The following is a 26490-nucleotide window of genomic DNA, read 5'->3' on the forward strand; positions in this document are numbered from 1 at the left end:
AATTTGGTGAATGATCAAGCAATGCACATCGGTAATCAAAGATTATTTGAACCCGTACCACCTGGAGAGATTCCATTCATTATTAAAAGGCAGAGTTTGTGTGCCTCAAAGTTCTCAAGGTTTGCGCCTCGGTGATCATCTGTTGTATTTCAACCCCATCAAGAATGAACTGGATCGGGATGGTTATTTTTCGTATCAGACTCCATCTGTACTACTCGATAACCCTCTTTTGACTTATCGAAGACGACTATGGGCACAAGGTGAAATAACTATGTATTGCGCGATGAACTTCAATAAAATCTACATCTGTAAAGAGAAGATAAAGTTTGTTAAAAGAATCCAAAATGATTACTACGTCTGCATACATAGATCCATGTCTGATGGGTTTGATACCCCTGTTGCAAAGGAGCTGAGAACCCTTGTATACACCAATGACATGGCAAATGACAGTCGCACTAACTCAAGCAATAATATGATCCATATGAAAGGCACCCTTATGGGAACGTTCAAATTTGAAGAAATGGACATTATCAATTATGGTAATTTGTCGCTGAATTCACATAGGATCCACTGGGATAAAAGCTACTGCGAGACAAAAGAGGGCTATAAAAATATTATTGTTCAAGGACCTCTAGCAGTGCAAGTGTTGATGAAATTCGCTCACCGTTATTTTGACAAACCCTTCTCAAGAGTTAAGTATAAGAATACCAATCACATATATTCAAATACGGAGGTTGAAATATGGCATGAGCACCCGTTGGCCAGTAACGCAAGGTCGCTTAGAATGTGGATGAAAGCTACTGATAGCGAAAAGGTTTTTTTGAAAGCAGAATTAAAATACTAATTCGCATAGATTTTACTATTTAAGTCACGTAGCTGTGTCTCAGTTTTAAGCCAATGAACCCATTTCTCTTTTGGTTTGAGATCTACGTCTACGATTTGACAGCTTATATCACCGTCAACATGCCATTGCAAGAAGCATGTTACATCTTTTAGCGTCATTTCGAGAAGCAAATCATCAGTGACATCATCATTATTTCTTATTTCTCCAAGCACTTGTGTATGTGCTTGCTTCTGAAGATGATACAATTTTCGTAAAACATTTTCACCATTCTCAAAATAAGCTAGTAGATTCACAATGAAGGCTTTGTCTACACCATTTTGAAACGTCTCCCTCAAACAAGTAGGATCGTTCATCACTCTTCTATAACAATATTTGATATTTCTTCCTTTCAGAACATTGTGAGAACAGTTTCTGCAGTAATCGGACGAATTATAGAGCCATTTTGGCTTGAACTCCAAGCATAATTTTGATTTGCCTTCAGTAGTGTAGAGTCTGGTGAAATGGTCAGAATACAATACAGTGCTGAATTCCGAGGGTCTCAAATTGCGCAGTTTCGTAACTATCACATTGCTGTCATCGATTATTTCGCCAAGCTCGCCTCGAATACTTTCTAGGAACTCTATTGGGATTACTTGCAGCTCCATCGGGCATAAAAGATCGCCTAGCAATGGTTTAATGGTTTCATTGATGTACTTGAAATTTTCGAGAGTATACAGATTATTCTGTCTTAGTGAGCCAGAGTACCTCACACAGCATCTATACAGGCAGCTAGGCTCTCCATAATCTATCAGGATATTGGCATTTCCCCGAGCGACTATCCTCATATTATCCAAAAGTTGCCGAAGAAAGCCTTTTTGGTTGCAAACGTTCTTTTAGTCATTTCTGCTTTTTTTTCGTTTATTAGCGTCATTTAATGTTCAGGCTAAAAAATATTACATTTTAAACAGATTAGAGCGAAACACTTCATAAAAGAGTTCTGTCTCTCTGTCCTTTGAATTGCATAGCGGAAAAAGTTTGTAGTATCAGTAAGAATGTCTAGAGCTAATGAGAAGCTGCCAGATATGCTGGCGGACGCAGTCCTAAAGGAATCTGTGCCGATTCCCGAAGACTTTGTCAAAGTGGAAGGTATTGACTATTCCAAACCTGAAGCAACTGACATGAGGGCTACAGACCTGATTGGAGCTATGAAAAATATGGGGTTCCAAGCAAGCTCTTTGGGTCAAGCTTGTGATATTATCAACGATATGAGATCATGGAGAGGCAAGCATATCGATGAGTTGGAAGACCATGAAAAAAAAGGTTCATTTGACGACAAAGGTTATCAAAAGACTACCATTTTTATGGGCTATACATCTAATCTAATTAGCTCTGGTCTACGTGAGACCTTGAGGTACTTAGTACAAAACAAAATGGTCGATGCGATTGTTGCAAGTGCCGGTGGTATCGAAGAGGATTTAATCAAATGTCTAGCTCCAACTTTTCTTGGTGAGTTCTCTTTGAAAGGTGCATCCTTACGTGATCAAGGTTTAAATCGTATTGGTAACCTTCTGGTTCCAAATGACAACTATTGTAAGTTTGAAGAGTGGATTGTTCCAATATTGGACAAGATGCTGGAAGAACAAGAAGAATATGTTGCTAAACATGGTTCTTCTTGTTTGGATGCCAACACAGATGTTGAAAGTCCTATTTGGACACCTTCAAAGATGATTGATCGCCTTGGTAAGGAAATTAATGATGAGTCTTCTGTTCTGTACTGGGCTCATAAGAACAAGATTCCTATCTTTTGTCCTTCAATTACCGATGGCTCTATTGGTGATATGTTATTTTTCCATACTTTCAAAGCGTCTCCAAACCAGCTAAGGGTAGATGTCGTGGGCGACATCAGAAGGATAAATTCTTTGTCCATGGAGGCTTCAAAAGCCGGTATGATCATTCTCGGTGGTGGTTTAATCAAACATCACATCGCCAATGCTTGTTTAATGAGAAATGGGGCTGACTTTGCAGTTTATATAAACACTGGTCAAGAATTTGATGGCTCTGATGCTGGGGCAAGACCAGATGAAGCCATTTCTTGGGGTAAAATCAAGGCAGATGCGCATTCCGTGAAAGTGTATGCTGATGCTACTATCGTATTTCCATTAGTAGTGGCAGCTACTTTTGCCAGCGGTAAAAATATCAAGTACAAAAACTAACTGGCATTCGTAAATAGCTTATAAACAAGTATAGATTTAAACTACTGGAGATTTTTTCAACGATGTGCATAATAATTAGCATACAACATTAAAAAAGAGAGATCCGACAAAATTCTTTTAACAAAAAAAAAACAGTGTATATAATTGTACTGAGCAAACCGCGAGGAAGTACAGATCTCCGTTGGGTACTTTAATGCTCAAAGTTCTGATAAGACAACCAGCAAGGAGAGCGGGCTGCCTTTTCAGTTCAGAGATCAGCTCAACAAATTGCAGATACCAAAGTAATGTCAAAAAATTTACACAGAAGCCAAACATCAAAATCAGACGCCCCAGAACAGCCAAGCAGCTTGCTCAAGAGAAGTTTGAAGAGCATTTGAATTCGAAAAATCGATTCATTCGATGGGGTGCAATAGCAAGATCGGAGAGTTTCAGCAAAGGTCTAACAAAGTATCTCATTGCGTCGTACATCCTATTCCTTGTGTACGGGATTTATTTCATGAAGAAACTATATGCTAAAGAAAAGGAGTTGGAAAGGTTGGAGGAAAAGAGTAAAAGTGGTGAAGCCAACGAATACGAACTTTTAAGAATTAAACAATTGAGAGGTAAATTGAGAAGGAGAGATGAATTAAAACTAGCCAGTTACGAGAAAATGCGAGAGAACGGGACAGATAGTTTTGACGGCATCACTCTCGATAATAATGACCAGAACAAATTGAATGAGAATATTCTGCCGGCAAGGGATACTACGGAGTTTTACGAAGGTAAAGCTGAGGAATACGATAAAGGAGTGAATTTTGAGGAAAAGATTATTTTCATGGGCAGCAGACGTAAGTGGTTGATGCGACACTGTGAAGGTGATGTATTAGAGGTTGCCTCTGGTACTGGCAGGAATCTCAAATATTTGGATGCAAATCACATTAATTCAATAACATTTCTGGATTCATCGGAAAAGATGATGGAGATTACTTATAAAAAATTCAAGAAGATGTATCCCAGCTTCAAAAAGGCAGCATTTGTAGTCGGTAAAGCTGAAAATCTCGTTGATTTAGCCAAGGCAAATGTTCCTGCAAATGATGATAAACATTCGATGGAAGAGATTACTAGTGTCAAAAGTGATACAACGAAGGTCAAATATGATACTATAATTGAAACCTTCGGTTTATGTTCACATTATGATCCTGTTCAATCTCTGAAAAACTTTGCAGCATTACTGAAGCCGGAAGGAAGAATAATATTATTAGAACACGGAAGGGGAACTTACGAGTTCGTAAACAAAATTTTAGATGATAGAGCTGAGAAACGTTTGAAGACCTGGGGGTGTAGATGGAATCTAGACATTGGTGAAATTCTAGATGACTCCGAGTTAGAGATCGTTGATGAAAGTAGAGCACATTTTGGAACCACTTGGTGTATTGTAGCGAAGAAAAAAGGTTCAATCAAGAAGAAAGAAGAGGTTGGATTCTTTGAAAAGTATTTCGGCTCCTCTATCAAGAAAAAATTAGAATCGATGGATGCTCCCTCCACGCAAACTCCTACAGAAGGAAAAAAATGACTCTCGTCTTTATGCTACTTGTATATATCCATTAATTATATTGTTTTTTAGGTTCATGTAAAATATTAATTTCCTAAGCCTCTCATTTTTTCTCCATTCAAGACATCATGCCCAATTGCTTCCATTGTATCTCTTTCGATCAATGACCCAACATTTGAATACACCATGCTGGCCTCATATGCATTGACTATGCGCTCTTGAGTTATGCCTATTTCGCAAAACGCCAAAGCTTTGATGACATTGGAATAACGACATATCGTTTTCTTGATGCCGTTGGATATTGAAGGATCATTTTCATCAGAATATATTTGCCAAGACGACTCTTCCTCCAATCGGGTGATTGAAATGTCATCTGCAGACCTAAGAGAAATGGCACCTGTAGGACCGCTCTTTGCAGCCGCACTAGCGTTACCAATTGAGGGTGCATCCCTAGCGGAATCCATTTTTGATGTTTTCCTGAGCCAGATAAATCCGTTGACGCCAAGAACAACTGTTACATTACCAGGTAGGTTATGAGTTTGATTTTTAGATCTTACAATCAAAGAGCTTGGCACTTCGCAAAATTGGCCGTCCCTTAACTTCCCATATTTTAAAGATCTTGTGTGTAGGGAAGCACTTCCGTCTTGAAACAAAGATTGGACTTCAGCATTCAACAGATCACCCTCCTTCAAAAAGCTTCTCATCTGAAGTTCATCACTCTCAGATTTTCTTCTCAGTATACCACCTGGTAGATTAACAGAGCCCAGCATAAGAACAGCATGTTGCTTACCTCCAATATCGACTTTCCATCTCTTATTTCCTACTTCGGCAACTCTTCCAACAACATGGTCACCAGTTTCCGGGGAATAACGACTTTTCAAAGGTATTACTGACAGTAACCTGTTTACTTTTGATACCGTACCAGCTACAGACGAATAGGTCATATTATCGAGAAAATATGTGCCATGACCCCTCATCCAGATTGGATCATCTGTTACCAGCTCACCAGGAGTCACGATCTGCATTCCAGAGTTGGCTACACTTTTCTCCTGAGGCCTATTTGCGTAAGTTCCATCCTCGTTATCTGACATATAAACGTCGCCTTCTTCATCTTCCTCCACAAGACTTTCGCCACCAAATTTTTGAAAGTCACCTCTTCTTTTGACTACTGTTATAACTTCAGACATATCTGGGTTGAAAATGAGTGTCAAGCGTGCTCTACAGTATGCCCTTGCTTTTTTTATGCTTTAATTCATAACTGTAGTTTTCAATTATATGTCTCTCTCGGAAAATTTTCGTGAAAGCGATGAGCTTCCTACAGCATTTAATGAAGAAATAAGATATAGTAAAAGTACTAGCTTGTTAAAGCTTTGCTCATACTTTCACAATCTGTTTAGCGATTGGGAAGTATATGCTTATTGCGAGTTCGAGAGTCTTAAGAATATACTCCACAATGAGCACGATTGCAGGATATAAATATCAACCTCCGGTTGCTCGGAATATGAAGGAACTTGATAGATCTTTTTTCGTTACGAAGATCCCATTATGTGCTGTACAATTCCCTAACCCTAGTGATATCAGTTTTTTTGCCAAGAATTACAAAGACAGTATATTGAGAGTCCCACGTATACCACATGTTGTTAGGCTTGGGCAAGTTGCGGACAGCATACCAAGCAATAACAGCAAGACTCTGAGTTGTGACAACGGAATTGTTTTCAAAGGAGTTCTATTAAATGATTCTATCAGTACCCCAGATGAAATCTCTGAAAAATTATCACAAGAAGCTCGATCGTTTTTGAAGGAGTCTGGGGCCAAAGTAATATCATATGAATATGTGTTGGACTATAATTTCTGGAGAGCGGAAGAGATATTGAGAGCTGTTTTACCAGCTGAATTTTTGGATGAGATTCCAACCGGTTTTACGGTAACAGGCCATATTGCGCATCTTAATTTACGTCAAGAATTTAAGCCATATTCATCAATAATTGGACAAGTTATATTAGACAAGAACAATAAAATTGAGACTGTCGTCGATAAAGTTAGTTCCATTGCCACCAAATTCAGAACATTCCCTATGAAGGTGATTGCAGGCCGTGATGATGATTTGGTTGTAACGCAAAAGGAATCCAACTGCACATTTAAATTTGATTTCAGTAAAGTTTACTGGAATTCAAGGTTACATACAGAACACGAAAGATTGGTGAAGGAGTATTTCCAAACGGGGCAAGTCGTCTGCGATGTGTTTGCCGGAGTAGGACCATTTGCCATACCTGCAGGAAAGAAAAATGTAATTGTTCTGGCTAATGATTTAAATCCAGAGAGCTTCGTTTACTTGAAGCAAAACATATCACTAAATAAAGTCGAAAAACTTGTAAAGTCCTTCAATCTTGATGGTGCTGAGTTCATCAATAGATCACTAGGGCTGCTGAAAGAGTGGCGGTCTGAAGAGACTAGTTCAACGATCACTCTTGAGCCAAAAATAAACAAATATAGAAAGAAGCCAAAAACGGAAAACCAAGCGAAGTCACAAGTCGTACAAGTGCCAATCCCCTTTAACATCCATCATTTTGTGATGAATCTTCCCGACAGTTCAATCACTTTTCTTCACAATTTCGTTGGTCTCTACTCCGGCCATGACGAAGTCAAAGATCTACCGTGGATCCATGTCCACTGTTTTGAAAAGTACGCCAATGACGAGGACCCTTCTATGGAAGAACTTCACAAGAGAGTCCATAAAAGAATACTAGCTGAGTTCAATGCGAGCGCCCAAGTTTTATCGTTCGATGACCTGTCCTTCCATCTCGTACGTAAAGTGTCGCCTACCAAACCCATGTTCTGCGTCAGTTTCCAACTTCCCAAGCTGGTTGCATACTGTTAAAACCTCTTTAGTCACTATATAGTCCTCATGAAGGTCATCATGTCTCTATTGTCGTAAAATGCATACGCGTTACTACCTCCATCATCAATCAACACATCTACCATTGTTCAGTCACTCTTTGCATGAAAGTATTCCTTATGACTAAAATTGTTCTTTTCTTTTCATGCGGGATGCGTCATAGAAAGGCCGCGTTGAGAATCGCATATAAAGAAGGAACTTAATGAAAGACAGGAACTACTTGTATCGTAAATACATTCAGAATAAGCACACATCATTATCTGTAGTTTCCAGCAACCGCTGCATTTGACACTTCAGATTGAAGAGAGCGTGAAAAGGTTGTTTTGAATTTTTGGGATATCACTGGTACTAGCAAATATTGTATTGATTTATAGGAGTACCTATCCAGTCAGGCATTGATTAGCATTTGAGCACAGCTGCTGTTTTTGTAATTATATTGTTTTTGTTTTTTTGTTGGCATAAAGGTAAATCTCAAGATGGTTTCCGTCATTTAGACTTCTCTCGGGAGGCTAGAAGAACTGAATACCGGATTTTCATGGTATCTGTATGATAAATTAGTAAAAGGTTATATTTATAAGAGTGAAGAATGCAACAGACTAAAGAGACTGACAGTTTAGATCACTGTTTAGCTTATCAAACACCGCCTTATGACACTAAGAAGCAATATGAGGCCACATCACCGTCGCCGAGAACTTCGTGCATCCGGTCCCCCGAGTTATTGATTGATCAGATAGCGATTCTGTTATCCAGCTTGACGATGAATCGGTGCACAACGAAAATCAGGAATGATTCCGAGGTTTTAGGTGGGTTTTTGAGGGAGATTTTAAAAAGGTCCAAGTGTAATAAGAAGGTGACTCTACTGTCCACGCTATATTTCCAGAAAATCAATAATTCACAAAAAGATATAGATGACTTGCCGGAGTTTGCAAAGTGCTCTAAAAGAGCTTTTTTGTCGTGTCTGATATTGGCTCACAAGTTTCTCAACGACAACACTTTTTCATTGAAGACTTGGAGTCTTATCAGTGGCTTGAAACAAAAGGATTTGTCTTGTATGGAGCGCTGGTACCTTCAAAAACTTGATTACAAGTTGTTTGCTGCGGAAAGTGAGTTAGAAGATTTGGAGGTACGTCTATTTCCCAAAAGGAGGAGATCTTTGGACGAAAGCCTCGCCGAAGAACTCGTACCTCACCATAGGAAAATCTTCAAACTTGCAGTAATCAATAGTTGAAATCGGTCTGAAATCGGTCTGAAATCGGTCTGAAATCGGTCTGAAATCGGTCTGAAATCGGTCTGAAATCGGTCTGGAAGCGGGAAATAGATTTGTTTATAAGTAAATATTTATATAGAAATAAGGAGTAGAAAGATAAGAATTGAGAACAAAACGCCCCATGTTATGTTGTGGAGTGTCGAAGGTAAACGAGCATAATGATTGTGATTGCGTACTTTTCCAACTAACTTACAATCCGTTTTTGAATAATTGTGCGTATACAAAGAATGAAAACTACTCGTGTTTTTCAAGGCATGTTTAACCTGTCGGATGAACGTGGGCTCAAAAATAGCAGCTTGTCCACTGTGCGGTCATGGTATTGACAGAAAGTCAGTAATCGGCAACCAAAGTTGCGACACTCCCTTACCACTTCAATCTGTCATGAGTGGAAACTTTTAATCCTATGAGATCTTAAAAAAAGAAGAAAAAGTAAATGCGAATTCTGTGGATCGAACACAGGACCTCCAGATAACTTTTGACCGAAGTTCAAATTCTTCAGTCTGGCGCTCTCCCAACTGAGCTAAATCCGCATATTAATTTGATTATTTAGGAAGTCTCCTATAGGGATCATCCCTCCATTACAATAAAAAATTCACAGTATACAAGCCTGCTGAGATTGGCCATATCTTCTTACATAAGTATGTGAGGATGGTGATAGAAGTTTTGGAAAGAAGCAGAGGGTGGAAAATTCTTGTGCAGTACGAAAAATCGCTCGAACGTGTATATATGTGTGTGGGAATTGAATGTCTTTAGAGCATCAATAAGGTACTATATCGACCTGATCTGGAGTCTCTTGTTCGAATTTTAAGCCCTTCAGCCAAACTTTTCGCATTCTAACAAGAACAAACCCCGCAGAGCCTGAACCCAGTTCAGCTAGAAGTCTAAAGAAGGTCTCCACTTTGATTTTATCTGGCTCCTCAATGCTGTTCAAACCAGCAACCAATATCGGCCATTGCAGCAGAAAAGAGCAATAAGATTTTGAGGAATCGTTAGTTGCATCAAGGAAGAAAGCCGTGTCCAGCAAATCTCTAACCATCCCCTGGACCATTTCACACTCCTTTTTCATGTTCAGAAGTTTGGTGGATATAGTTATCAAAGAAGCTAGTGTGTATGACCGATGGACTATATCTAGCCATGAGACCGCAATTTTGTTTCCATCGATGGATATTATCTCAATGTTGGCGTGATTTAAATTATCTTGCCTCACATTTTTAGGATGGTACTGGTGGGTCTCTGGTATAATTCCGGCTCCACTAATAACCTGAAAACTCAGCTGTTTATTTAATCTGGCGAGCAGGTCAATAATTTTACTATAGTGCACTCGGGACTTATTCTCGTTTCGAAGCAGCTTTATCAGATCTTTCAGTGCAACGACCAGCTCCATAGAGTATCCGTGGAACAGGCTGACTCCTTCGGGGCTCACAATTTTCAACTCACGAAGAGTTGCTGCTTCCTTCTGATCGTTTGGTAGAGTTAGAAGATCGAGCTCTTCATTGGATTGCAACGTGCCGCCGTTTGCCGATACTAGGCCCGCCAAAATCTCAATAGAAGAATACCATGCCCTGCACAACAAAAATGTCATAGATTGTGGCTTCTGGTTGGTGTAAGATTTTTTGAAAAGTAAGTCTTTAGCACCATGCAGATGAGCTCTCCATGCTTGACTTTTATTAGATGCATTATCACATGTTAAGACTAGGATCGTCAGGAGAATGGAATCCAATTTAGAGTTGAATTGCTGATCCATCGCAGTAGTTAACGATGTTAAGCAATGTCTTAGATATGCTTTATAACTACTCAAATCTTCAGGAAGAGAAGTCTTACGATGCGATGTGCGAGCACCACAAGCCAGCAGCGCATAAAGAAGATAGTATGAATCCCGTGCGTGAATCATTAATATATCTCTCACCGGGTTGCACGTTACCCCGTTTTCTTTTGCCTGCAAGGGCAAAATAATCTTTGAAAAATCGTTGTAGAACTCTTTCATGTAAAAATGGTTCAGGCCACTTAAGCTGATGTAGCTCATTGGTACATTGGTCTGAAATATTCTCTCACTGTCAAATGGGGGAGAACTCAGCATTATCCCGTCGGGAGTTGAGTAATGAGGTGTTGTAGATTCTGCAACAGTTGCTAATTCATCTAAATTCAGACTTATCAAATCGCTCAGATCATTCGCCAAAATAGAGCTCCCAGGCACAGGCAGAGAGTCCTGAACTTCTTCGTCAAGAGACTGGTTCAATACAGAGTTGTTTTCCGAGAAATACAGCAGGGGGCTTAGTAGATTGCTCCTGGCATTAGCCATATCATCTTGATGTCTTTCAAGATCCTTGAAAACTTCATTTCCCATACTATGTCTGTTGTTTGTCTTGGTATTATATTGACATCGCTTGTTTAGTCTATCGCATTGCCAGCAAACCGGCTGTTCTTCATCGCACTATTACAATATAAGGTGTTAGTTGCAACCTTCGCTATCTAATAATGAAGTAGTCGTACGTCACATACTTTAATTTTTCTTCGTTTGCACTCCTTGCAGCCGTTGTGGCTATATTTTTTGGTTCGTTTCCTAATTACTCTAGCCATCGGTAAACATAGCAGCTTTTGAATTCTTGAGATTCAGCTACGGAATAGAGCTAGCTTTTCTTTTATCAGTTTCGATTTACGGCGATCGTCACATTTGTTGATACTGTCTGACCTTAATCGGTAAAATATTACCCGGTATGATTACAGCATGTAATGCAGGTTTTAGTCTTTACGCACTGAGATATGATATATAATAAAGAGCACAAGAAGTTATTCTTAAAGTATTTCCATAGGAAACTGAATTGTGAACAAACCAGATTTTTAAAAAGCTGAGGTCTACATCGAAGTATGGCTACATATAGAATTGCTGTTGAATCAGTTTTCACCAATTGAGGACTCGCCTTGTAAAACCATCAGTGAGATAATGGAGTCGGCAACTTGGGCGGCAACAATGGAAGTGATTTCTGCAGCAGTATCGAAGGGTGGGGAAACTTCGACAACGTCTCCTCCTATAACGTTGAGGCCCTCTAATCCGTCAAGAATGGTGAGCAATTCCCGAGATGTCCATCCACCTGGTTCGACAGTCCCACTGGCAGGAGCTACGGAGGGATCCATTGAGTCGACGTCCACAGTAATATAAACAGGACCATTTCCAACCCTTTCTTTGATTTTCCTAATTATTCCATCAGTGCCGATTCTGTCGATGTCTCTCGCCAATATTCTGTCAAATCCACAGCTGATATCGTGCTCCACATCTCTTTTTCCAGGGTAGGGACCTCTAATCGCAGCATGAATGGAAGTATCCGTCAAAAGTCCCTTTTCATGTGCCCAATGCAAGTATGTCCCATGATTCAAAGACTGGTAATCTGTGACGTTTCCGCCGAAGTAGTATGGATTCCATGTATCCAAATGAGAGTCGAAATGGATGACGGAAACCTTCCCCCAATTCTCGTATGCAGCTTTGATAGCTGGTAAAGTAATAGTATGATCGCCACCGAGCGTGAAGATCTTGGGGTGTTTGGACTTATTCTCTTCCGTAACAGCATGCTTTCCTGCGGCTCTATTGGCTCTGTAAATTTGATCAATGGCGATTCTGTTATCAAGAGGTGTTACAGGAGGGGATCCACAATCAACAATTCTTGCCCAATTTTTATAAGGGTTTAGTTTTTCGTTATACACCGAATAAGCTGGTGCCAATCTTCTCGATCCAAGTCTAATCCCCGATGGCCCAAATCGAGCGCCCGGTCTGTACGAGACTCCCGAGTCAAATGGGGCACCGATGATAGCAATATCGAAAGGCTCCTCTTCGTACAGATCAGGATCAAAACAGCTGACCAATGGAAGATGAGCAAAAGTATCAATATATCCAAATTCTCCACCACGATAAAGGACTGCCGAGCCATTGATGTCTCTTAGATCATTGGGGTCTGGATATTCATACTCATCATGAACAGCTAAGGCGCGGTAGTGATCTGCTAGCGGAAGAGGCTCATGTTTGTCCTTAGTCATGGACATAAAATCTTCAGCGACGCCGTCCAGAAAATTACCAAAATAAGAATCTAAAAATGACTTGTTAACTGTCGGTTTAGCAGTCGCCGCTTCGGAATCTTTACAATTACAGCTGAGAGAAATTTGTTCTGAGATTGAGAAAGCACATGCGGAAGCCGCTGAAACCAACAGAAGGCAATTTTCTGAAAACTTCATATTGTTCGCTGGTGTGTTTCCATGACAGAACAGTTGACATAGACACAATTCATTGGGTGGGCTTTTATATCCATCCAAATTTATTCAATGAACACTCTACTCTCTATTCATTTAATAATATCATCTCCATATCAACTTTCCCATCTAGTTTTTTGGCACTAAAGCGGAATTTCGATGTTCGGAAAAAATTCCGAGTATCTGTCAGATGCGCGCCCGCGCATGTCAAAGTAACAATCAATAGAGAAAGAGAGAGCGATTAGAAATTTCGTCGCTTTCTCAGATGAATGTTTGATACGCTTGGGTATGATCGGTATCTGGGGGTCCTTCTTACTTTGGAGCGGAATATTTCGCAAAATTGTTGGCGGTTCTTCCAACAGTGGAAAGGGTGGACGATTGTTTTTTTTATTTGAAGTTTTCGCTTCATTTCACGACCTGCTCTTTTATGATATAATTGCAGTCTGTGGGCCGACAGGGTATATTCGTTTGAATTTACTACTCAGTTGATCATTCTCGCGACATTATAGAATCATGGAAACAACTCCTTTACTTCAAAACGTAATAAGTAAGAGATCTACATCTGCACTTATTACACACGGAACTTACAATGAGCAGGAGCCTGCTGGTGATATCGTGGAAAAATTGGATACAAAGGACGAGGTTTGGACCATATTGAAGGCTTCGCTACCACTCGTAACTACATTTTTCCTCCAGTTCTCACTGACGATAGTATCGATTTTCTCAGTGGGACGTATTGGTAAAAATGAGCTGGCCTCTGTCTCATTGGCCATCATGACATTCAATGTCAGCGTTTCTGTGTTTAATGGAATGGCAACTTGTCTAGATACTCTCTGTTCTCAAGCATATGGAGCAAAGCGCTATGATCTTGTCGGAATTTATTTCCAGAGATGCACCTGCATGATAATTGTTGCCTCGATTCCTTTGGTATTGATATGGTGTTTCTCCTCACATCTTTTTCTCTTGATAGTGCAGGATCGGCAGCTAGCATTATTAGCAGAGAAATTTTTACGAGGAATGTCATTTGGTGTTCCTGGATATATCGTATTTGAAACGGGGAAGAGGTTTCTGCAGGCGCAGGGCAACTTTGTTGGTGGTCAATATTGTTTGTTCATTGCTGCACCAACAAACATATTATTGAATTATCTGCTAGTGTGGAATGAAAAACTTAGTATAGGGCTTCTTGGAGCGCCATTGGCGACTTCCATCTCCTACTGGCTGATGAGCATCATGTTACTTTGCTATATCAAATTTATTGATGGCAAACAGTGCTGGTATGGATTGAACATTAGAGAGGCATTCAGAGGGTGGAATACCATGCTGGCCCTGGCGCTTAATGGAACAGCTATGATGCTCTCTGAGTTTATTGCTTTTGAAATTTTGACTCTATCTGTTTCAAGATTAGGTACTTCGTCTCTTGCTGCACAATCGATAGCATCTTCGCTTGCCACACTCCTGTTTCAAATCCCATTCGGAATATCTGTGGCTGCGTCGACGAGAATTGCCTATTATGTGGGTGCTGGATCTATTGCCATGGCAAAAATAGCTAATCGCTTGACCCTGTTATTGGCACTTGCTGTTGGCTTCCTCAGTTTTTCTATCGTCTTCATCTTTAAAACAGAAATAGTCCATATTTTCACCGATGATGAGGAAGTTGCGAAATACGCTACCGTTGCTGTTGGTATTTTGGGAATTAATCAGATATTTGATTGCCCGAACGTTTTGCTTGCTGGGTGCTTGCGTGGGCAAGGTCATCAGCATATCGGCAGTGCGTTGAATATTTTCATATATTATGTCATTGCTGTACCGCTGGCATTATACTTAGCTTTCGATGCCGGTCTGGGGTTGAAAGGTCTATGGATTGGCATTGGGGTTGGGGTGTTCGTACTTGCTATGAGCGAGGGTTACTTCGTATTGCTGAAATCCGACTGGTCTCAAATTCTATTGGAGGCCAGAAAGAGAAATTCTATGACTTCCCAGATATAAACGGTACGACAGAACTTAAATTTTGTCATGATGGAGAAAACGTTTTCTCGAGATATATGACAAGTTTTAGATTATCAATTGAAAAGGGTTGCAAGCCAAACTTTGCGATTTGTTTTCAAATAACATTCTTGACTAAGATATAGTGTAGTTTAGCAAACAGCTTTTATTAATCAACACATAGCATCCAAATTTCGTAGTGAGAACAGTGAAATATACAAAGTCGTGTTTCAAATATCATTTGGGCCTGTAGAGTATTGCTTTTACTGCATACGAAGTACTCACTACATTTCAATACACACCATGTGAAATATGACGGCTAAGTAGATTTGTAAATGCTTACACATAATTCGATTAAGATTAAATGCAGGTAGAGTAAAAAACAATAAAGCCGCTCGGGCATTTGAAGGCACTAGATATATATATATATTACTTAATCTCAATTTTATCAAGCTTTGAAATTTATTTCCTTCCCTACTTCGTTGGTATCACCCTCGATTCCCTCAAGAGTGGTGAGCTTATAGGAATATTTTCCATTATTTTCAAGGTCATCTGTGGTGAAATCTTCATATACACCTTCTTCATCAACCATTCCGAGATTTTTCAATGGGAAAATCTTGCAGATTATCACGTACAATATCAGCGGACAGAAGAACGCGAATATAATATTTCCATAAAAGAAGTTTCTCATTCCCTCTGGAAATCCACTTATTGGACTTACTGCATCTGCGAGTCCAGGAAGTCCGGGAACCACACCACATGTCCAAGTGAATATTGCCCTGAAATTGAACCCCTTTGTGAAGTAAAATGTTCCATCAGGACTTGTACTATAAAGATGTGACAATGGCAATTTACCTCTGCGGACAATATGAAAATCAGCAACTATGATTGCAATTATCGGAGTGACTATTACACCAAAAGAACTCATGACAGTAATGAATACTGAGGACGAGTTGTAGAAATTCCATGGCTGAGTTGCCCACGATATTAGCGCTGTAATGACAGCGCCTCTTCTTATGTTAATGTAACGCGGTGCCACTCCAGCCAGATCCATACCTCCAGCAAAGCCGTTGGCGATCACATTAAATGTCATCTGAGAAGACATAAAAGCAAGTCCACAAAAGAAGGAAGCAGCTCTAGCACCTGGTGAATAATTATCAGCCATCCATTGTAGACAGATATCTGTTGGAAGCCAAAGTTCAGTGCCATAGAGTTGTTGGGTAGCAGAAGCACAAAGTAATCCCATCAGAGGAACAACTGTACCTGTTAACATAACAGAAGAGATAATTCCAATGTACATCTTCTTTTTAGAACTTGCAAATCTTGAAAAGTCGGACTGATTGGTACAATCCGGGGAGAGAGCACCATACCAGATAGTCATTGAGTAAAGCCACATCCAGCCAGTGTACCCCTTACTTAAAGTCACTGGCTGTGAATAAATTGGTCCGGCTCCATGATTCTTAGCTAGAGTCGTGATAAAAACACCGCCCATGGCAATTATGGTAATCAAACAAGAAAAGTTGACCGGTTTATTCATCTTTTCTGGCTTTAGAAAAAAAAATCCGTATTGCACTGCTTGGAACACGAGAAAGCCAATAAAATCTCTAGTGGTCATAGCCAGACTCGAGGGGAAGGTATCTTCCATATTCATATAGCTTTTGCTCCATGAAGAAAACATAACGACAAATCCTAGACCACCAAGCCAGCTTTGGGAGCCATAGAAAACGATAGAGAGGAAAATTCTGATCAATATACCTATTCCGGAACCGTAAATGCCGAAAATCATACGTTGGCAAACTGTATATCCAATTTTGTATCTAGTTCCAGGTCCCGAATTAAGGCATGTATAGAGACATATCATCACATTACCTAAGGTCAAAGCCCCCATCGTATGTTGAATATTTAGTCCTAGAGAAAGCATAGCGGACCCTGTACTCCATGTCCAGATTGTAATGTTGGGAACACCCCAATAACCAAAGAAAGACCAGATGCCCCATATTCTTCTCTCCGCAGGCATCGGCTCAAGATCCGGATTCTTAAGCACAGTGAGATCTTCTCCAGCATCATGAGGTACTTGAAAAAATTGGTCCAACTTTCTAATTTTCTCACCGTCAATCTTCAACATCCTTTGAGATTATTGAAGGCTGCCGTAACGAGACTAAAGCAGGTTCGAGGTAGATACACTCACAAGGCCGAAAAATTCGTCGCCCTATAGTGTACTTTATACTAATCGGTATCCATTTTTATGCTATCATTCACTCTGCATAATCAGTACAGCGTTGGATGATTCAACTCTCATTGATCCTGGAGCCCAGAAGAGTATCTTGATCGGTTCTTGATCGGTTCTCAATAACTTCTTGATAATTCAATATCAATATTCCGCTCTTGCTCGATTTTTTGCGCGTCTGTAAGTGAAGCAGCTCTAGCGCTTACCGTACATTTGCGCGGGGATTGAACGCATCCACATGCAATGCGACTTATCAGTAAGGTTTATCACAATCTTGGCGAAAAGCATTGTAATGACTCTGCCATCTATGTTCCCGTAAATGTACACAATAGTTCAAATTACAATTCCAATGCCATCCGCCTGGGTGATTGTCGCAATTTTTGAGGAGGATTATCTGTCTTTCACCAGGGGGGGTAGGAAACTGCATGGTGCCAACAGCACTGTTTATTCGAGCGCTACTCCGTGACCTCCCACTCTCCTTAGGTATCCGACGCTGTCACTGGCTGATTTGGCAAAGAGTTTCAGCAGCTAATTCTGACGATCCTTGGACAACTTGACCACGTCCAATGTAGACTGTAGTTTGTATCTCACTGAGTGACGACAGTAGACTTTCGGAGCATATAGCGTTCGCGGGGTCACGATAACATGTTCAAGTGTTCAATGTTACCAAGCTTCCCAGATAACGTTTGAGCGACATGATCAGCCTTGATCAGCACTTTTTTAAAGGTTTTATGTAGTTGTCTGCCTTTTATTTAGCAAATTGCCTGCAAAATGCTAGATGCTGATGTAGTAACCTCTGAGGTCACTACAGCGATATACCTTATTTTACCACGAAACTCCACATTCTAATATAGTTCTCACGTGAAACCATAAAACAGTGAGCACTCAGGATGGATGGACGACTTGCTTACATGGACCCTTGGCAGTAAAATGTGTTGTCTCTTATAACAACGCCGGGATATGGTTGTACAATTGGTGGACGGTTTGTAGACACATGCATTACCAGAGAGGAGTATAACATAAAAGGACTTGCTTGAAATCTGACTCAATTGGAAAAGTCTAAACTGGAGAAGCACTCGCGGATCAGCCTATATTCATGAGACCATTTCTCAGTACACTCTTCAAACTAATGGACTTCAAGGTCAGGCATCGGTATCTTTTGTGATATTTCATTTTACGTTTGGGTTATATAATTCACATTTCATGTATAAAAAGTAGATTGACATTTAGAAGACGCTAAAAGTTAAAAAACGGCTGCGTAGCAATATTAGACGAGCATGGTAGATTCCGAGACTACTTACAATTACCAATGAGTTTCATGTGGAGAGATGCGTCTCATTCGTATTTTCTTCTATATGGGCGTCAAGTATATGCTGATCATAAATATTCGCGTCACAAAAAAATCTGTGGTTTTAAGATATTCCAAAGGGTAAAAAGAGCTGCGAAATCGTGCACATGATTCCCAACTATGATGTTTGGGAGGAATTATACAGACAAGAAAGCATATTGTAGCTGCAGTTACCAATGATAACAAATAGTAATTTGGCTTCAGTAAAAGAAGCGCGTTTTAATGATAGTTTTTTGTTTTTTGGATCCACTGGATTGATTGGATCTATGGCACTCGAGAACCTTCTCAATGTTGATCTGTACCTGTACAATACACAAGATCTGCAAAGAAGGGTAGACGGGTCGGCTCAAAATACACGCAACTTCAATTTCGATAAAATTGTATACTGTATGAATAGGCGATTCAATACTACCGAGACACCCCATAAAAATGAACATATTGCGAACAATTCTAGGATTCAAAAGAAACAGATTACACTAGGTAAGGAGACATATTTCCTGAGAAACAGTACATCGTCTTCGCCGCCGCAGTCACAATCTACAAATATCTCCTTGACAAATGATGCCCTGCAGGAGAATGGAGTCATCACAGTCAGTTCAAACATTCACACCTATGGAACCTCATTTATTTATCGGTTATCCAAGAGGAAACATCAACTGGAGTTTCATTCCGGTGGAGGAAAGATCGTATCCATAGTTTTCCAGTTTTATCATGTCGAAATCGTACATCCAGAGTCTTCGGAATGGGGTGACTTAATGCCCTTAATCTTCAATGGAAATCATAAACTGACGCCTGACAATGCCAAGAAGAGCTTTTTTCAGGGTCCGCTACCTAGCCTAGAGCAAATATCTACTATGGTCTGTACCCTTGGTTCAAACGCCAACCGAGCAAGGAAGAGCGAATTGTCCAGATCTTACGTTGATTATCATTTGACGTTTCAACTGGTTAAAAACTTTGCCGTGTCCAATGGTAAGCGGTTGGTGATTGTGACTTCCTTCAACAATTCAGTGATTAGGCACATTTTCCCTTATTTCAAAACAAAATCAAAATTAGAATCTGATTTACAGGAAAAAATCGTTCCAGAGTTGGCTCATTTGACAATCGTAAGGCCTGGTCCACTTATCGGAACGCACCCTAAGCCTAAAACAAATGAGAAAACCTTGGTCCTTCGAAAATCGTCATATTTCCCCATGCAATTGCTCTTATGCAAAAAATTCTGTTGGGATTATAAGAAGTCATTGTTAGCAGATATCAATCGTATTGGACTCAAAACAAAAGCTTCTGAGCTTATCGCAAGAGCAATGTATCGCAAACCAGGTTCTTGGCTACTGGGTTACTGTATCCCCGCTTCTAAAACAGCTCTAGTTGTTTCGATGAGGGCCATTGAGCCTGTCACGGACCATTTAGCCAAATCGTGCGAGATCATCACTAGCGAGCAGCTCGATTACATTGTGTAAACTGTATAGTCCATATATCGCGTTATTTCTGTTTTCACTTAATTTCTGGTTTGTTAACAAATACTCTTATTTAAGTAAACCGAAATTAGTATTTTTGATACTCAACTAGGAAGATATCGTTTTAATGTGACGGATGCCATACACTGTTTTCAATGGCGGAAATTGGTGATTTGGAACAAGATATCGAGGCTCTTACAAAAGAGAGTATGATGCTGTGACCTCCCTGACTTCTCTCCCAGGCAGCTACTAACGACTTGAGATGCGTAGTCGACTTTTTAACTGATAAAAGAGATTCTTTGAAGACAAAAGTAAAACTAAATAACAGATCATTGCTTACAAAGCATCCTTTGGTTAAAGATTTTCAATCTCTTTTCGACAGCTTCCCACATTTATTCGACACATTATCGAACCAGGTGCCTGAAACAAATCCCGATGATTATGAAGTTGATAGTTTGTTACTCAAAGGTCCTGAGATAGCACGACAAGAAATATTTAAAGAGCCGAACGATGTTCAACGAATCGTTGAGCATAAGGTATTCGATGACAGCATTTCTAACTTGCTTGGCAAGAATATTATGAGTTCGGTCCCGAAGCACAAATCCTGGCCGACCAATCCAATAAATAGCGGTTTAATCGAAAAAATACGTCTAGAAAATGCCTACAGACTGTTTGGCATTACTTATTTTCCTGTGGTTGATCCGAGTGATCTACGAAAAAACGAAGCTACGAATGAAATGATAGTGACCAGAGACATGTTAGGCATACGATTAGAAATATTCAATGAAAGAGACTCAAAGTTCGAGAAACCCTATTATATATTACTGAAGAAAAATTCAAAAACCCTTGCTTGGGAGCTATTCAAACATACTATTCCCGTCTATATAGATGTACAGAATAGTTTCCAGAATTCTACCACTGTGCCGATAACAACTTATGAAGATGTGTACCTTTTCGCAAAGGAGGTTTATATAAATTTGGCAAAGGGTAGTGAAAGAAGACAACAATTGATTGAACTGGAACAGGAGGGCCTCGTTACAGATTTACAAGTGGATTTAGAGTCTGCACAAGTAAGCTTTGTGTTAAATGGACTCCAAATACAACTGCTTCTGAACGATCAACATGTCGTTTCTTGCTTTGCCAAAGACCATGGGGACTCAGAATTAGGAAACATCGAGCAACTGTTTCTAGGACCTCTAAGAGAGCTGAAACATACGATAAGGCATCTGAAAAACTAGTTATTGGTACAGCAATTTATTCAATCTTAAATTTTTTGGTATGATCACAAACATGACAATAGGACAAATATAACCCATGGCGCAGCCAATAATTTTTTCCAGGACAGTATGGTAGTATATCGAGGTTACCATTAGTATTACAATCCACATGATAAGTACACTTACTGTGCAACCGACAATTGCCTGGCACCATGTGTTGAGCGCGAATTGAAGTTCTTGTTCCACAATGTAATGTCGAAGTTGTTGCAGTTCAAGCCACAGAATCATGCTTATGTTAACCAAGAAGCAGAAATGACCACTTATATCGAATCCTCCTTCCCATTTACCACCATTCGCTTTGCATCTTTCTGCTGATCTTATCTTACTGCCGCTAGAGCACGAACCTCCAGTAAGAATGAAAGTCCTATCTATAATGAAAAAAATAAGTAGCAGCAGGACGTTTTTTAGAATGATCTTGCTCACATATTGTTTAATGCAACCTTTAACAGGATTACGGCCTATCATTCTTGCATCTCGAGGTAAATCTGCGGAGATACGACTTTCAAGATATGTTCGTGCGACGGCCAATCCAATAAACAGAAATGTCCAAATCAAGTTACCTTTGTATGCAAAGATCTGATTGATCATGTTCCCGGATTGAAGTAAATACCACTCATTTCTCTGCTTAGAAAGCGTCTCTTCACCAAGAAGCCATGCTATGGTGCTTCCTACAAATAATTCACTTGGATATATGAAATTTATCCACCTACAGGTTATCTTTGGGACTTTCAAAGCCATTACAATTCTTGAGTGGATCTCTAATCTTGTGCTGAGCTCATTATGTCGTTTGTTATTCATTCGTTAAAGGTTACAGTGCAACTGCAATGTTTTTATCATCGCGATATATTTCGGTGTTCGCTCGTTAAAGATTGGCAGCATCAAATCACTAAAACTTGATTTAGCTCGAGAAATTCATGCCATTGAGTACCAATAATTATCCAAAGGGTATCTGACGATGGCTAGATATTATTCCGACGAACTTGGATTGGAAAGAACCGACCCGTATTTATGGAGACTGCGGACTGATGAACTTGGTCGTGAGAGTTGGGAATATCTGTTGCCCGAAGAAGCCTCCAAAGAACCACAGTCAACTTTTACGCAATGGCTTCTCAAACTCCCAGAGTTTCCTACCCCAGAACCAGAGATATACAACGGTGTCGATGGATTTACAGCCAAAAATGCCTATGAGAACGGTGCTTCTTTTTTCAAGCTTTTGCAAGATCCTGAATCGGGTATATTCCCTTGTCAGTATAAGGGCCCCATGTTCTTAACAATTGGCTATGTGGCTGTAAATTATGCTGCAGGAATCGAAATTCCTAGGCATGAAAAACTAGAGCTAATGCGGTACATTGTAAACACAGCTCATCCTGTTGATGGTGGCTGGGGCTTACATTCAGAGGACAAATCAACTGTATTTGGTACTGTCCTGAACTACGTGAATCTTCGCCTACTGGGGCTCCCAACAGATCATCCTGTTTGTACCAGAGCTAGAGAAACTCTGTTGAAATTAGGAGGGGCCACTGGTGCGCCTCATTGGGGAAAGGTATGGCTGAGCATTTTAAACCTCTATAAGTGGGAAGGTGTAAATCCGGCACCTCCGGAAACTTGGATGCTTCCTTACTGGATGTCTATTCATCCCGGTAGATGGTGGGTACACACAAGAGGCGTTTATTTACCTATCAGTTATTTATCCTTGGTTGGATATTCTTGTAAACTCGATCCACTACTAAGAGAGTTGAGAGACGAGATTTACACAAAACCTTTTCAGAGCATTGATTTCAGCCAGAACAGAAACAACGTTTGTGGTGTTGACTTGTATTATCCGCATTCATCTCTTCTTGATGTTACTAATAACGTACTTGTATTCTATGAAAAATATTTGAGACCAAGATGGTTGAAAGAAAAAGCCAAATCAAGAGTCTATGATCTCATCAAAAAAGAGATTGCAAACACCAACTTTCTATGTATCGCTCCAGTCAACCAGGCATTTTGTGCATTGGTCACCTTAATTGAAGAGGGTGCTGAGTCTGAAAATTTCAAAGGGTTCCAGTATAGATTCAAAGACGCATTGTTTCATGGTCCACAGGGTATGACGATAATGGGCACAAACGGTGTCCAAACGTGGGACTGTGCTTTCACCATTCAGTACTTTTTTGTGGCTGGGCTAGCCGAAAGACCAGAATACCACGATACCATAAAGGCTGCTTATAAGTTCCTTTGCCGTACGCAATTTGATACTGAATGTCTTCCTGGAAGTTTTAGAGATTCTCGTATTGGTGCATGGGGATTCTCCACAAAGACACAGGGTTACACTGTTTCGGACTGTACAGCAGAGTCTGTGAAGGCAATAATTATGGTGAGAAACTCTCCGTCCTTCGAGTACCTTCTCGACGAAATAACAGATCAAAGATTATGTAAGGCTATAGACGTCTTGTTAGACTTGCAGAATTTAGGAGAGTTCGAGTATGGGTCCTTTGCAACTTACGAAAAGATTAAGGCTCCTTTAGCTATGGAGAAACTGAATCCAGCTGAGGTTTTTGGAAACATCATGGTTGAGTTTCCATACGTTGAATGCACGGACTCTTGCGTGCTTGGTCTGACTTACTTTCATCGCTACTACGATTATCGTAAAGAGGAGATTTCTCGTCGTATAAAGATCGCTACTGATTATATCAAAAAATCGCAGCAGAGTGACGGTGGTTGGTATGGCTGCTGGGGTATTTGTTTTACGTATGCTGGTATGTTTGCCATGGAAGCCCTTCATTCTGTCGGAGAAAATTATAGCAACTCTGAGTATGTCAGAAAAGGTTGTGATTTCTTTGTTACCAGACAAATGGATGATGGTGGTTGGGGTGAATCAATGAAATCAAGCGAATTGCACACTTATGTCAACAGCCAAAGGTCTCTTGTTGTGCAAACCTCGTGGGTTTTGATTGCACTTCTTTTAGCCAAGTATCCTAATAGAAGTGTGATTGAATCAGGAATCAAACTTTTGAAAAACAGACAGCTTTCCTCGGGCGAGTGGGAATACGAAAGTGTTGAAGGTGTGTTCAACCACTCCTGCGCTATTGAATATCCAAGCTATAGATTCCTGTTCCCAATAAAAGCATTGGGGCTTTACTGCAAAATTTATGGTGACAATGCACTTTAGTTGGGGTACATATTAGTATTTATTTTTTTCTATCTCAACTATCTGATGGTTATATAGAAATGTTAGTTCATCTTATTCTCCAGCTTGAACTTTTCCCACGCAACACTAAGTACGCTAAAAATGTTTTCGGCTATCATTTTCTGCTCCAATCCCAAAGAAGCTGGAATTTTATCAGGATGTGTCCTAGCGACCGCTTTCATGTAGGCAATTTTCACTTTTCTTGGCATGACCAGATCTGATGGCGCTACTTGCTTCCAGTCAGACCAAGTCAGGATGCTTGACAGATTCGATAATAGATGACGGATGTTATCACCTTTACCACTTTTCCATGCTTCAATGCGTTCGAAAACAACATCGTATAGTTGACCCCTTTCGGATTCTAGCTTTTCGTTTTGTTTATTCTCTTCTTTTAGTCTTTCCACATTTTCATATGTTTTGGAGGAGCGGGGCTCTTTTTTGGTTTTGATAATCGGGGTTTCTGCTGCCTTCTGTATATTACTTCTTTTGTTTTGTTGTTTCGATTTCTGGGGATTCAGAAAGTGTTGGCATCTCCTTTTACCTGCCATCACCTTATCACTGAAAAAATTATAGTCGATTAACGACTGATATGATTCCAAAGCCTCTTGGTAGTTTTCAATATGTTCAAAAGCCTCTGCACGCCTTGTGAGAAGTTTGGGCCACATTTCCTTGTACGTCCTAACTGGATCACTATTCGGTATTGGGTTGGTCCACACTTTGCGATCCTTAGAAAACAATTCCAGTGCTGTATCACAATCATGAATGATCTTTTTGTATTCACCAAGTTTAAGTTGAGAGGCTGTGATATTCGAATAAGCGATTATACGCAAAGAATGATCATTCGGCAAAGAATTTAGCGATTTTTGGTAGCTGTGCAGTGCAGAGATGTAATCACCGTTTTTGAAAAATTCTGATGCATGACTTTTGAACTCATTGTAACCCGATAGTTCGATATCTGATATCTGCTGAACGGATAGCGGGGTGTGATCCTTATCGAGTGGGAATTCCTGGTGCGAGTCAAAATCTAGTAGAGTTTCCTCCACAGTTGCTTCCAGCGGAGGCTGCGCAACTTCAGTCTTTTTTTGAAAAACTTCAAACACTTCCTCCTCATTATGAGTTTCGCGTTGCACCGGCTCAGGCTGCAGAATTTCTTGCTTAGTATCCGTATATACCTTACCAACCACTGTAGTAGAATCCTTCTCCTCCAAGTTCCGATATCGGCTCATTCTATCTTGCTCCTCTGGAAAGTTCGTCAATTGGTCAACAATCTGCTTCCCTTTATTCAAAAAATCAGAAGCCATTGAAAAGAACCCATCAGAGCTCCTTCCACTATCAAGCAAGCTGGAAAATGAGCCGGAAGCATTTTTTGATGTGTTTTGCTCGCCAAATCCATTCGGAGATGGCATGAGTGACTGTGCGGCCCTCTTCTGCGTGCTTTTTTTCACCATGTCTTCATACAGCAAACCTCTTTCGTGAAGTGCAAGGGCACGATTGATTGAATACCCCAGTGACATGAGCCTCGCTACCTCCATGTCCCTGACCTCATCCACCACTTCAGACTGTAGCACTGTTGCTGGCTCCACATTTGATAGGGCACCACCTTCTTGCAGACCAGGAATCTGCTCAAACACGCTAAATGCGGCATCAAGATCGTCCTGAACACCCGAAACTTGGTGAGCTTGCTCGCTTACGGTGCCCTGTGGATTTCGTTGTCCTGGCCCTGTGAATCCAAACACATCATCCAAATCATTGCGTCCATCTGCCTCACTGACTTCAATAGAAAGACCTCTATACGATAGATCCTCCCCGCCGAGCTTTGACGGTACCATGGGCTTCAAAGAAGACATCACTGTCGGTCTACCCTGGGCTTTCGATCTTGTGTTGGAATCCGCATCACCTTTGACACACTCTTTCCTCGGCTCGTTCTTGAACGTATCCAGTAAACTAGCAAATGGATCGGACATATTGAGAGCTCCAATTGAGCTCCAATCAACCTCAAACGATTGCTATCCCGTTCTATCAGGTGGTCTTGTAGGTATTATGGTCTTAAAAACAATCACCTTTCA

General features: G+C 40.3%; 16 protein-coding genes and 1 non-coding gene across 17 annotated transcripts; 9 read left to right on the forward strand and 8 right to left on the reverse strand.

Moving 5' to 3' along the window:
• Window positions 1–10: 10 nt before the first annotated feature.
• On the forward strand, window positions 11–844 carry HTD2 (hydroxyacyl-thioester dehydratase HTD2; the record flags this gene model as incomplete). Its single annotated transcript, XM_037287796.1, has 1 exon — window positions 11–844. The coding sequence occupies one exon, from the start codon at window positions 11–13 to the stop codon at window positions 842–844; it is 834 nt and encodes a 277-aa protein (XP_037143691.1).
• Window positions 841–1668, reverse strand: IPK1 (inositol pentakisphosphate 2-kinase; the record flags this gene model as incomplete). The annotated part of the gene is made up of 1 exon (XM_037287797.1): window positions 841–1668. One exon carries the CDS (start codon window positions 1666–1668, stop codon window positions 841–843), a length of 828 nt encoding a protein of 275 aa, XP_037143692.1.
• A 207-nt stretch (window positions 1669–1875) lies between these two features.
• On the forward strand, window positions 1876–3036 carry DYS1 (deoxyhypusine synthase; the record flags this gene model as incomplete). Its single annotated transcript, XM_037287798.1, has 1 exon — window positions 1876–3036. One exon carries the CDS (start codon window positions 1876–1878, stop codon window positions 3034–3036), a length of 1161 nt encoding a protein of 386 aa, XP_037143693.1.
• Window positions 3037–3229: 193 nt separating this feature from the next.
• OMS1 (putative RNA methyltransferase) lies at window positions 3230–4588 on the forward strand (the record flags this gene model as incomplete). The annotated part of the gene is made up of 1 exon (XM_037287799.1): window positions 3230–4588. One exon carries the CDS (start codon window positions 3230–3232, stop codon window positions 4586–4588), a length of 1359 nt encoding a protein of 452 aa, XP_037143694.1.
• A 65-nt stretch (window positions 4589–4653) lies between these two features.
• Window positions 4654–5754, reverse strand: RRP4 (exosome non-catalytic core subunit RRP4; the record flags this gene model as incomplete). Its single annotated transcript, XM_037287800.1, has 1 exon — window positions 4654–5754. The coding sequence occupies one exon, from the start codon at window positions 5752–5754 to the stop codon at window positions 4654–4656; it is 1101 nt and encodes a 366-aa protein (XP_037143695.1).
• Window positions 5755–5978: 224 nt separating this feature from the next.
• Window positions 5979–7445, forward strand: TRM5 (tRNA (guanine) methyltransferase; the record flags this gene model as incomplete). The annotated part of the gene is made up of 1 exon (XM_037287801.1): window positions 5979–7445. One exon carries the CDS (start codon window positions 5979–5981, stop codon window positions 7443–7445), a length of 1467 nt encoding a protein of 488 aa, XP_037143696.1.
• Window positions 7446–8049: 604 nt separating this feature from the next.
• PCL5 (Pcl5p) lies at window positions 8050–8691 on the forward strand (the record flags this gene model as incomplete). Its single annotated transcript, XM_037287802.1, has 1 exon — window positions 8050–8691. One exon carries the CDS (start codon window positions 8050–8052, stop codon window positions 8689–8691), a length of 642 nt encoding a protein of 213 aa, XP_037143697.1.
• Window positions 8692–9164: 473 nt separating this feature from the next.
• HG535_0Ctrna3F lies at window positions 9165–9260 on the reverse strand. Its single transcript has 2 exons — window positions 9223–9260; window positions 9165–9201 (listed from the first exon to the last, which is right to left on the reverse strand). It is a non-coding gene; the product is annotated as a tRNA-Phe (tRNA).
• Window positions 9261–9487: 227 nt separating this feature from the next.
• On the reverse strand, window positions 9488–11307 carry HG535_0C03230 (Zn(II)2Cys6 transcription factor; the record flags this gene model as incomplete). The annotated part of the gene is made up of 2 exons (XM_037287803.1): window positions 9488–11161; window positions 11230–11307. The coding sequence occupies 2 exons, from the start codon at window positions 11305–11307 to the stop codon at window positions 9488–9490; spliced, it is 1752 nt and encodes a 583-aa protein (XP_037143698.1).
• Window positions 11308–11622: 315 nt separating this feature from the next.
• On the reverse strand, window positions 11623–12951 carry HG535_0C03240 (agmatinase; the record flags this gene model as incomplete). The annotated part of the gene is made up of 1 exon (XM_037287804.1): window positions 11623–12951. One exon carries the CDS (start codon window positions 12949–12951, stop codon window positions 11623–11625), a length of 1329 nt encoding a protein of 442 aa, XP_037143699.1.
• A 528-nt stretch (window positions 12952–13479) lies between these two features.
• HG535_0C03250 (MATE family efflux transporter) lies at window positions 13480–14952 on the forward strand (the record flags this gene model as incomplete). The annotated part of the gene is made up of 1 exon (XM_037287805.1): window positions 13480–14952. The coding sequence occupies one exon, from the start codon at window positions 13480–13482 to the stop codon at window positions 14950–14952; it is 1473 nt and encodes a 490-aa protein (XP_037143700.1).
• A 445-nt stretch (window positions 14953–15397) lies between these two features.
• HG535_0C03260 (nucleobase cation symporter-1 family protein) lies at window positions 15398–17074 on the reverse strand (the record flags this gene model as incomplete). The annotated part of the gene is made up of 1 exon (XM_037287806.1): window positions 15398–17074. One exon carries the CDS (start codon window positions 17072–17074, stop codon window positions 15398–15400), a length of 1677 nt encoding a protein of 558 aa, XP_037143701.1.
• A 1626-nt stretch (window positions 17075–18700) lies between these two features.
• On the forward strand, window positions 18701–19981 carry HIM1 (Him1p; the record flags this gene model as incomplete). The annotated part of the gene is made up of 1 exon (XM_037287807.1): window positions 18701–19981. One exon carries the CDS (start codon window positions 18701–18703, stop codon window positions 19979–19981), a length of 1281 nt encoding a protein of 426 aa, XP_037143702.1.
• A 152-nt stretch (window positions 19982–20133) lies between these two features.
• Window positions 20134–21216, forward strand: MCM21 (Mcm21p; the record flags this gene model as incomplete). The annotated part of the gene is made up of 2 exons (XM_037287808.1): window positions 20134–20185; window positions 20249–21216. 2 exons carry the CDS (start codon window positions 20134–20136, stop codon window positions 21214–21216), a joined length of 1020 nt encoding a protein of 339 aa, XP_037143703.1.
• YFT2 (Yft2p) lies at window positions 21217–22053 on the reverse strand (the record flags this gene model as incomplete). Its single annotated transcript, XM_037287809.1, has 1 exon — window positions 21217–22053. One exon carries the CDS (start codon window positions 22051–22053, stop codon window positions 21217–21219), a length of 837 nt encoding a protein of 278 aa, XP_037143704.1.
• A 157-nt stretch (window positions 22054–22210) lies between these two features.
• On the forward strand, window positions 22211–24406 carry ERG7 (lanosterol synthase ERG7; the record flags this gene model as incomplete). Its single annotated transcript, XM_037287810.1, has 1 exon — window positions 22211–24406. One exon carries the CDS (start codon window positions 22211–22213, stop codon window positions 24404–24406), a length of 2196 nt encoding a protein of 731 aa, XP_037143705.1.
• Window positions 24407–24468: 62 nt separating this feature from the next.
• Window positions 24469–26388, reverse strand: SWA2 (auxilin-like protein SWA2; the record flags this gene model as incomplete). Its single annotated transcript, XM_037287811.1, has 1 exon — window positions 24469–26388. The coding sequence occupies one exon, from the start codon at window positions 26386–26388 to the stop codon at window positions 24469–24471; it is 1920 nt and encodes a 639-aa protein (XP_037143706.1).
• Window positions 26389–26490: the final 102 nt, after the last annotated feature.

Source organism: Zygotorulaspora mrakii, chromosome 3 (genome assembly GCF_013402915.1).
Source record: "Zygotorulaspora mrakii chromosome 3, complete sequence".
NCBI classification, from domain to species: Eukaryota; Fungi; Ascomycota; class Saccharomycetes; order Saccharomycetales; family Saccharomycetaceae; genus Zygotorulaspora; species Zygotorulaspora mrakii.